This window comes from Vicia villosa, linkage group LG7 (assembly GCF_029867415.1).
Source record: "Vicia villosa cultivar HV-30 ecotype Madison, WI linkage group LG7, Vvil1.0, whole genome shotgun sequence".
NCBI lineage: Eukaryota > Viridiplantae > Streptophyta > Magnoliopsida > Fabales > Fabaceae > Vicia > Vicia villosa.
Window position 1 is genome coordinate 133164981 of NC_081186.1, and position 9329 is coordinate 133174309.

General features: G+C 35.7%; 2 protein-coding genes across 3 annotated transcripts; one reads left to right on the forward strand and one right to left on the reverse strand.

Moving 5' to 3' along the window:
• The first annotated feature begins 3362 nt into the window (after nucleotides 1–3362).
• Nucleotides 3363–5218, forward strand: LOC131618571 (small ribosomal subunit protein uS10y). Of its 2 annotated transcripts, none has more exons than XM_058889763.1 (4): nucleotides 3363–3518; nucleotides 3598–3725; nucleotides 3864–3977; nucleotides 4948–5218. In XM_058889763.1, exons 2-4 carry the CDS (start codon nucleotides 3614–3616, stop codon nucleotides 5088–5090), a joined length of 369 nt encoding a protein of 122 aa, XP_058745746.1. In that variant the 5' UTR covers nucleotides 3363–3518; nucleotides 3598–3613; the 3' UTR covers nucleotides 5091–5218. The 2 variants fall into 2 exon arrangements, with proteins under 2 accessions (XP_058745746.1, XP_058745747.1); XM_058889764.1 differs by having other exon boundaries at nucleotides 3388–3518; nucleotides 3604–3725.
• Nucleotides 5219–6536: 1318 nt separating this feature from the next.
• Nucleotides 6537–7289, reverse strand: LOC131620217 (secreted RxLR effector protein 161-like). Its single transcript, XM_058891221.1, has one exon. It carries the CDS (start codon nucleotides 7287–7289, stop codon nucleotides 6537–6539), a length of 753 nt encoding a protein of 250 aa, XP_058747204.1.
• Nucleotides 7290–9329: the final 2040 nt, after the last annotated feature.

Genomic DNA, 9329 nt, shown 5'->3' on the forward strand with positions numbered 1-9329 from the left:
GGGGTGAATAGACCGCAAATGAATTTTTTTTATAAAAAAATCATGTTTTGAATAGTTTTTAACTATGGCGTGCGGAAATAATCTCGGATCGACAATCGTCTATCCCAAACCGTTATCGAAAAGACTGGATGTGCGTTAATTGATAGACCGAATACGTAAGATAATAAAAACAATCAATATATTTTTAGCGAATACGTTTGAAAAAAATACACGCTAGTAGTTAATTTTCAATGAAATAACGAACAAAAATCGACTAAAGCAATTTGTCGTACACTTGGTATGCAATCTATTCAAATCATATTTTTCTTCGATTTTGTTGATATGAGAAACCAATTTCAATCACATAGATATCATTCAACTCAACAAAAATAATTTTAAGTATTATACGAAGAAATTATCTCTATGTAACGATTGCATAATCAACGTCAAGTAAACATAAGAGAGAGAGAGAGAGGGGGAGAGAGAGAGAGAAAGAATTGTTTAGGAAGTTCCCCAATCGGCCTCACTATGGGCAAGTCTGCCCTCAATTCCTAAGGAATTGAGATAATGAAAATTAACCTTTGCAAATGTAGTTTACAAGAGAAAAAGTGGCAATCCAACCCTATATTTGATGTTGATCACATCTTCTTCTCTTCCCTTGATCTTGAGCTCGATCAAGTAACCCGATACTTTCAATTTGATCCTCTGGTTACCGTTACTCCTTTGATAAAACCCTTTCTTCGAAGCTTTCACTCGACTGAATCTAAATTGCGAACATATCACGACCCAAGATTACCAAAATGATCCCCTCAGTTACCTTTACTCCTTTAACAGAAACGTCTTTCTTCAAAGCTTTCACTCGGCTGAATCCAAATTGCACAATCTTGTGAAAAACTCCTAAATCAATCTTTGATCTTGGAAGAAAACCCCAAATGAATTTATCTTGAATCCTCTAAAGAGTTCTCAACCCAATTTTGATTACAACAATCCTAAATTGGACCTTATCAACCTAAATCTAGATGACACCCAACAAAAATGATTATGTGTAATTGTTGTGTGTATGCATAGAGAGAATTTGAAGACGATGAGCAATGCTTTGTATATTTCTAGTTTCTATACTTTGAAATGATGCATGAGTGTGTATATATATGTGTGGTGTTAGGAAACAATAACAGAAACAATTGGACACATAAATTTATAAAATTGGACAATTTTAAGTCAAAGGAGTCGACCCATTCGAGTTGGAAGTCGACTCCAAGAAGCCAATTTTTTTTAAAAAAAATTGCTTCGGTAGGTGTCGACTAATTCGAAGAGGGAGTCAACTCCTAGGAGTTAGGGAGTTGACCCATGCTACTTGGGAGTCGACTCCAAATGGACAAAAAGTTTTTGAGGATTTTTGCTTCAATATGAGTCGACACATAGCTCGTGGGAGTCGCCTCCTTTGTGCTTTGTGTCGACTCCAAAGGACTGAGAGTCGAACCATCCATGGCAAAAACTTTTATTTTCATTTTGTTTAAGAGGGAGTCAACTCCTAACACGGATGAGTCGACTCCAAACATGGTTTTTTCATGAAAATTGATATTTTTGATATTTTAAACTAGTCCAAAAGTTTTTGACATGTTCTATAAATGTCCTAAGATGAAAATGCAACCTGGACATAGAAATATAAGGTTCAATGTACAAATACTACATATTACCTAATTTTGACATCGTTCAAAACTTATAAGACAAGATATTCCACTCACATCAAGAGGTAGAATGATGATTGCAAAATTTTCTTTTGTGTTTATTAAAGGTATTTTCATAAATTTCTCTTGTATCCCTCATGTGAAATATCCTCTAGAAGAATGACAAAGGAATCTGACAAAGAAGAACATATTTTCTCTATAGCCACAATTTTAACTTATAAGAGTATGTTTTAGTTAAGCGTGAAACCCAATAATTAGAATGAAACTTAGAAAGAAGCATGTAATGTTTATAAAGTATATTATTATTTTTTTTTATGAAAAAAGTAATAAAATTCTCGAGGAAGAAATAATTGATATTAAAAATCAATCTTTAGAACCAGTTAAATATGAAATCTTTGTTTTGTGGAAAAATGAAATAGATAAATTGCATGAGACCCTTGGAAAGTTCACTAAAGGTAAATAAATCCTTCATTAGCATTTTATCATGATAAAAAGAAATCTAATTGCCACATGTTTAAATGCAAGTATTGTAATAAGCTTGTCAATTAGAAGCTTTTTGTTACACTAAGTTGCATATTTTAAAATGGTCAAAGGGAAATTCCTGAAGACCTCTTAAAACTACTAACATTTAAGGATCCAAAAAATTTTGGGTATGAAAGGGGAAAACCTAATTTATTTTTACAGAAATGCTTTGCAGCTTCGAGGTCTTAAATATAAAATAATAAAAGTTATGCAAAACATGAGTTTGAAGATTCCACCAGAAGATGTTTTTGATGATCTTAATGGTTGTAGAACTCATGAAAATCTTTGTGGTTTAATGTCTTTAAGAAAGTGATCACTCATGAAGATGTGTGAACCGATTCTCGTGTCAAGCAATTCAAAGAGATGGAAAATCGAAAGTGTGATTTCATTCTCTTTAATGTGGGAGATCTCAGAGTTATTTGAGAATTTGGGATAAAACACTTAACAAAGAATAAATATTGGGAAGCTCCAATTTATCCTCTAGCAATTGGTTATTCACATGCTTAGTAAATTTGTTTTATATATACTGACATGTTTGCGTGAGAAAATATATCGCTTTCCTAATATAGCAATGAAGTATGAAGTATAAAGTTCTAGTTAGGGATTTCTACCACAATCAATAACGGTGAGTACGTACAATTGCTATATCGTCATTAGCAATAAACTCCTTAACACGGATAATCAGGTCCATACGTTTTATACCATTATCCTCCGTACTTGTCGAGCTTTATCTCTAGTTAATATAATTTTCCACTGGCTTCGAATGAGCCTGATTGCTTTGTCCCTATTCCAACCATTCTGTTGTTGTCTCCCTCCATCGTCATTGCAGTCGCCACTAGCAGTAGCACCATCACCATCACCAACGACAACAACAACAACGTCACATGAATTGTGTACTCAATCGGTAAAAAGTGAATGAATCTTTCTCAATCCTAAGTGTTGGGATATTTATATAGCTAGCTCATGAATCGACTTATAGCTGTAAAATCGCTTCCATCCCAACTGTTTGGCTAGAACGTGGGAATAGGGAGACTTAATTCTTCCCCATTATAAATTATGCATTTTTAGATATAAAATTATTTTTCCGTAAAAGAAAAATGTTTAAAATTATGATAGTTCAACCGTGTAAGAAAGTAAAATAAGGCGGTGCAAAACAAATGAGATAACAAATGAGGTTATAGATAACCCGGCCCATACATTCAGCCCAAAGAAAAACCCTAAGAAAGAGAACATAAACCAGAAAATCCCCTAAACACAAATCGCCGTGAATTGCTTCCATCTTCCCCTAGCAGCTGAGAACAGAGCAGAACACCAGCCGCATTTCACAAGGTACCGTTCCAGATTGCTTTCAAATCTTCCATTCCTTCTTAATCAATCAGCGTGTATCATTTTTTAACTCTGTTTGCAGTAACAGGGGAGACAACATGGCTTACGCTGCACCAAAACCCACTAAGCCCGGTTTGGAAGAATCCCAAGAGCAGATCCATAAGATTAGGATCACTCTCTCTTCCAAACACGTCCAGAATCTCGAAAAGGGTATAATTATTTTTAATGTTAATCTTGTAAATGTGCTATTTTACTCTAATTGTTTGAAACCCTAATATAATTGTTGTTTTAGTTTCTGATTAGTGATTTTTTTATCTCTCGAACTCATTGTGTTTTTTGTTATGATAGTTTGCAGTGACTTGGTTCGTGGTGCTAAGGACAAGCGCCTTAGGGTGAAGGGACCAGTGAGGATGCCAACAAAGGTCCTTCACATTACCACCAGGAAGTCACCCTGTGGAGAAGGTAGTGTTTTAATTTAATTTTGTATCCACTACTTGATTTTTAAAATTTTCAACCATTGCTATACCTTTAATTTGGGTAAGATTTTCAGCAATTGCTATACCATTAATTTATACAGTATGAACTTTATAACAAGATTAGACAATCTATAAAATTCAGATATCCTTCTGGTTATCTATGCATTTTCTATACAAATGGTGGAAGTTTTTTTGAAGGGAGATTGAATTTAAAGGATATGTATTACATGTATTCATTTGTGATATTTTGGAAATTTGAAGCTGGTGTTTAATGTGCACCATGTGGTTATGTTAATGCTTTATGTATTAGGTAGTTTGTTAACACGTTTCAAACTGGGTTGTGCATTGCTTTAGTGTGACAATACATAGTTGTATATAATTAGTGTTTATTTGCCAAGTCTTTATTCTACCAAATCTTATATCAAGTATCTTTATTCACATATACTATTTGTTTTTGTTTATCATTTAATTGCACTATTTAAGTAGAATTTGGGAAGTGGGTAGAGGGAAGTCTCTGCATAAACTATTTCTTTACACTTTATTTGAGGTCATGTTTAATTAAGCTGAAATCATTTAATCTGTTATATTATTTGTTAAATTGTTATTGTGAGTTTCTATGTTTTGAACCCTGGACATCTTTTCTCCAATCTCCTACGGTGTCTTTTAGCTTCCCAGCATTAGTTCATTCAAAATAAGCCCTTTGAAATACTCCTTTTCTTGGGTACCTCAATTGTCATCATCAGGCCAATGTCAGTTTGTTTCTTCACATTGATTCATTTTTGTTCAATGATAATCTGCTCTGCGAGCTGGTGCTATGATAAAAAAATAAAGTCTACATAACCCTTTCTTGTATTTCAATTGCCATGACTGTGTCAACGTCTTGCTGGAATGACAAAATTTTCAGTTTGAAAGAATTTGATTATGCATTGTGTTGATGATCTGTTTCATGTTTTAAGGTACAAACACATGGGACAGGTTTGAGTTGCGTGTGCACAAGAGAGTCATTGACCTCTACAGTTCACCTGATGTGGTCAAGCAGATTACCTCAATCACCATTGAACCTGGTGTCGAAGTTGAGGTTACCATTGCCGATGCTTGATTTTGGCATTGAAGTTTTTTGTTTAATGCATTCTAGTTTTATATGTAATTTAGCCTCGTGGCTAAGCATGTATCATGTTGAAAATTTTGAAGTTGATTATTTATGTTAGGTGCTCGACTTCTAATTTCTTTTGTTTCGACTTCGAATTTCTTTTGTTTTATGGTTAAATGCCATGAGAAATGTCATGATTAAGAAATCTTTCCTATTAAATATTTTCAAGTTTTGGTTAAAATTGCACTAAAGTTTTCCTCTTCTATTAGTAATATAATAGTAAAATGTTATTATAGTCTCTTGGGTAATGTCTCTGGTTTCTTTTTTGAGCTGGGCTATTATTATTATATTTTTTTAAAATCAAGAAAAGAGATATTTTTCTATAAATGAATTTAGGGTGATTTATATTTAGAATCACACAGCCTTTGAATTTTTTTTCTTTTTTTTTCTAATTAAGATTTTAAAAGCGCTAATTCAGTTTTACAACCACTCAGCCTTTTTTTGGTGTTGTAATTCAATTACATTTTGATGAAGAGGTGTTGCTGTTGGGTTTTGGAGGTAGGTTTTGTGGCTTCGAACTGATAAGAACCTTAAATAATAGGGGGAAACTTTGAATAATGAAGCAAGTAGAAGAGGAGGAAAATCATATGGGTTGTTATGTTATATTATGTTTTTTCATGAAAATAAAATCTGTTTTAAGTGTGTTTGAATCTCGATATTTTATTTCTAATTAAATTAAATAGTAGCATTCAACATAAATGAAATTCAAACATTGTGTTTTTAAAAACATAATGGCTCTCATGAAGGTTAACTCATCACTTTCGACACATCCTCAATTGCAAACCGAAGACTAGAACACCACATCCTTGATATCCTTCAGATTGATTGAAGATATAGAATGACACCAAATTAGAATGAGTTGGACTGACTGAAGATATAGAATGACACCAAATTAGAATGAGTTGGACGAAAGTGAACACTGATGGATTACATAGAGATAATGGATTGCAATTGCATAGAGATAATGTTTTAGTAGGATGAGTTATGTTGGAGCAAGATTAAAACTTGCTACGAACATCAATGGTGAATAGTAAATTTGGAGAAGATGAAGTGGAATAGAGTAAATTGAGAAAGAGAGAGATAGATAATTGAGGAGAAAATGTTTATTCACAATGACAATTACACTCAAAACAAACTTTACAATGAGTTTATATAATGCTCTAACAACATGACTAACAAAACTGAACACAACATAACAGCCTGTTAATTTTTAAAATATCGCGCCAGAAACAGATTTCCATATATGGGGAAACCGGTTTCCACTACTATAAACAGAATTTCAGAACCAGCCCAGAAGCACTTCTCCAGTAAGCTGTTTCTTTAAAACAACTTCTAAAGGCATCCATCTACACTTGACTTATTTCTACTTCCATCACACCACCTTAAGTCAAGTGCTTAACATTCTTCATGCCCAATCTCCTCAATAGCTTCTTGAAAATTCGATACCGCTTTCGTCAACAAGTCCGCAACTTGTTCTTCACTTCTGCAGTATCCTAACCTCAGATAGCTTGCACTTACCATATCCCTTAAGTAGTAAAAACACATCTCAATATGCTTGCTTCTCCCAAGTGCAATGGGATTTTTAACAAGATTTATAGCTGAAATATTATCAACCAACAATGTAACAACACTATCAAAGCTGCTGCCCAGCTCCTTCAGTAGGTTTCTAAGCCACACTGCTTGGCACACACACAATGACACAGCGATATACTCAGCCTCACAAGACGAGACTGCAACTACCGGTTCCTTTTTAGAACACCAAGAGATTGGTGCTCCGCCGAACATAAAGACACATCCCGCCGTAGACTTTTTATCATCTTTATCTCCGCACCAACTAGAATCGGTATAACCAAGTAATTTGCATTTACCACCATTATCCGTTGCGGGAGAGAGAATTCCACAACCAAGAGTTCCTTTAATGTATCGAAGGATCCTCTTAATTGCAGCCAAGTGTGATACTTTAGGCTTCTCCATGAACCTACTAGCAATACCAACACTAAACGCCAAATCAGGCCGCGTATTACACAAGTACCTCAATGATCCAATTAACCTTTTATATTGTGTTATATCCACATCTTGTTCATCTTCACTCTTGGATAATTGTAACCTTGCTTCATCTGGTGTTATGGACGCATTACAATGCTCCATATCAAATCTCTTCAAGATGTCTAACGCATACTTCCTTTGATGCATAAGCAGCCGCACCTTTTGACTTGTGGAACTCTATGCCAAGAAAGTACTTCAATACACCAAGGTCACTCATCTCAAACTCTTCCATAAGTTCACTCTTGAACTTTGTGATGTTTGATTCATTGTTGCCCGTAATCAACAAGTCATCAACATAGAGGCAAAGTGTGATAACATCTTTGCTCGCATCCGATTTCACATAAACACCATGTTCAAATACACACTTCTTGAAGCCTATGTCAAGTAAGAAACCATCAATGCGTTTGTTCCAAGCTCTCGGAGCTTGTTTCAAACCATGAAGCGCTTTCTTCAATTTGTAAACTCTATCCTCTTGATTCTTCACAAAAAAACCGGGTGGCTGTCCCACATACACTTCTTCTTCAAGAGGACCATTCAAGAAAGCGGATTTCACGTCCATTTGAAAAATTGACCAATTTTTGTTATTCGCAATAGCAACAACCAGCCGTATGGTTTCCATTCTAGCTACTGGTGCGAACACTTCCTCAAAGTATATCCCTTCACGTTGCAAAAATCCCTTCACCACTAGTCGAGCCTTATACTTGACTATTTCGCCTTTTGGATTTGCTTTTACCTTATAGACCCGTCTCACACCGATTGGCTTCTTTATTTCCGGCAAATCAACCAACTCCTAAGTATTGTTTTTCTCAATCGATTCCAGTTCCTCTTTCATCGCACACACCCACTTTGGATCGCTTAATGCCTCTTCCGTGCTAACGGGCTTGGATTCGGCCATAAGTGCAAAGTGAATGAGATCACCATCATTGTTGATCTCGTTGTCGTGGAACACTTCACAATCTTGGAGCCTTTGAGGCATACCCCTCCTCCTTGTTGGTCTTTTGCTAGATTATGCATTATCGACGTTTTCGGAATTGATCGGATGCTGTACAAAATCTGCTAAAACATGGGAATCAAAATTTGTTTCAGGAAACCAGTTTCCATTTGGAGGGAAACCGATTTCTGCTACTTCAGAAACAGTCACAGGAGCTGCAAATCGCGAGGGAAACCGGTTTCCTTTTGGGGGGAAACCGATTTCTTCTACTAAAACTCCAATTTTCCTGTTTTCAAACAGCCGCATCTCGTCCACGATTACATCTCGACTAACCATTATCTTCTTGCTACTCATATCAAACAACTTGTAGCCTCCGGTAGGGTGATAACCAACAAGTATCAACATCTCACCCTTGTCATCTAGCTTCTTTCGAAGTTGACCCGAAATGTATGGAAACGCAATCGAACCAAAAACACGTAAATGACTCGAGCTTGGTTTATGACTAGACCATTCTTCTTCTGGAGTTATTGTGCCAAGCTTCTTATTTGGGCACCTATTTAACAAATAGGCGGCTGTAGAAACAGCCTCACCCCACAACTCTTTCGGTAGAGTGTTGCTCTTTAACGTGCCATATTCATTATTGATCGATCTTTATTCTCGGCAACACCATTTTTGTGAGGCGTATAGGGTGGAACAACCTCACACACTATGCCCTCATCATCACAATAATTCCCAAACTCACTTGAGGTATACTCACCTCCACCATCGGTTTTGAGAATTTTCAACTTGTGACCACTTTGCCGCTCAACCATGGATTTAAACCGTTTGAACACATCAAACACCTCATCCTTTCTCTTAATAAGATAAATCCACAACTTCCTACTGAGATCATCAATAAACATGACAAAGTAACGATTTCCACCATATGAAATGACTTGCATCGATCCGCAAACATCCGAATACACCACCTCAAGGTGATGGTTGGTCCTATGACCAGCATCCTTTCTAAAAATAGCCTTGTGTTGCTTCCCTTGAACACACTCATCACACATCTCAGTTGGAACAATAATCCTTGGCAGCGCGGTTACTATACCGTTGTTGTACCAAAAAATTTGCCCTCTTATAATTATAAATGTCATTTTATTTCGATTAAGTGACATGGCACATTTGGTATTAATTTGAGGGTAAAAGGTACAAGAGCGAGAGGTCCC

Coding starts and splice junctions, on each gene's coding strand:
- LOC131620217 (XM_058891221.1), bottom strand. CDS start 7,289: ATGGAGCATTGTAATGCGTCCATAACACCAGATGAAGCAAGGTTACAA.
- LOC131618571 (XM_058889763.1), top strand. CDS start 3,614: ATGGCTTACGCTGCACCAAAACCCACTAAGCCCGGTTTGGAAGAATCC. Junction 3,726..3,863: donor CGTCCAGAATCTCGAAAAGG/GTATAATTATTT, acceptor TTGTTATGATAG/TTTGCAGTGACTTGGTTCGT. Junction 3,978..4,947: donor GAAGTCACCCTGTGGAGAAG/GTAGTGTTTTAA, acceptor TCATGTTTTAAG/GTACAAACACATGGGACAGG.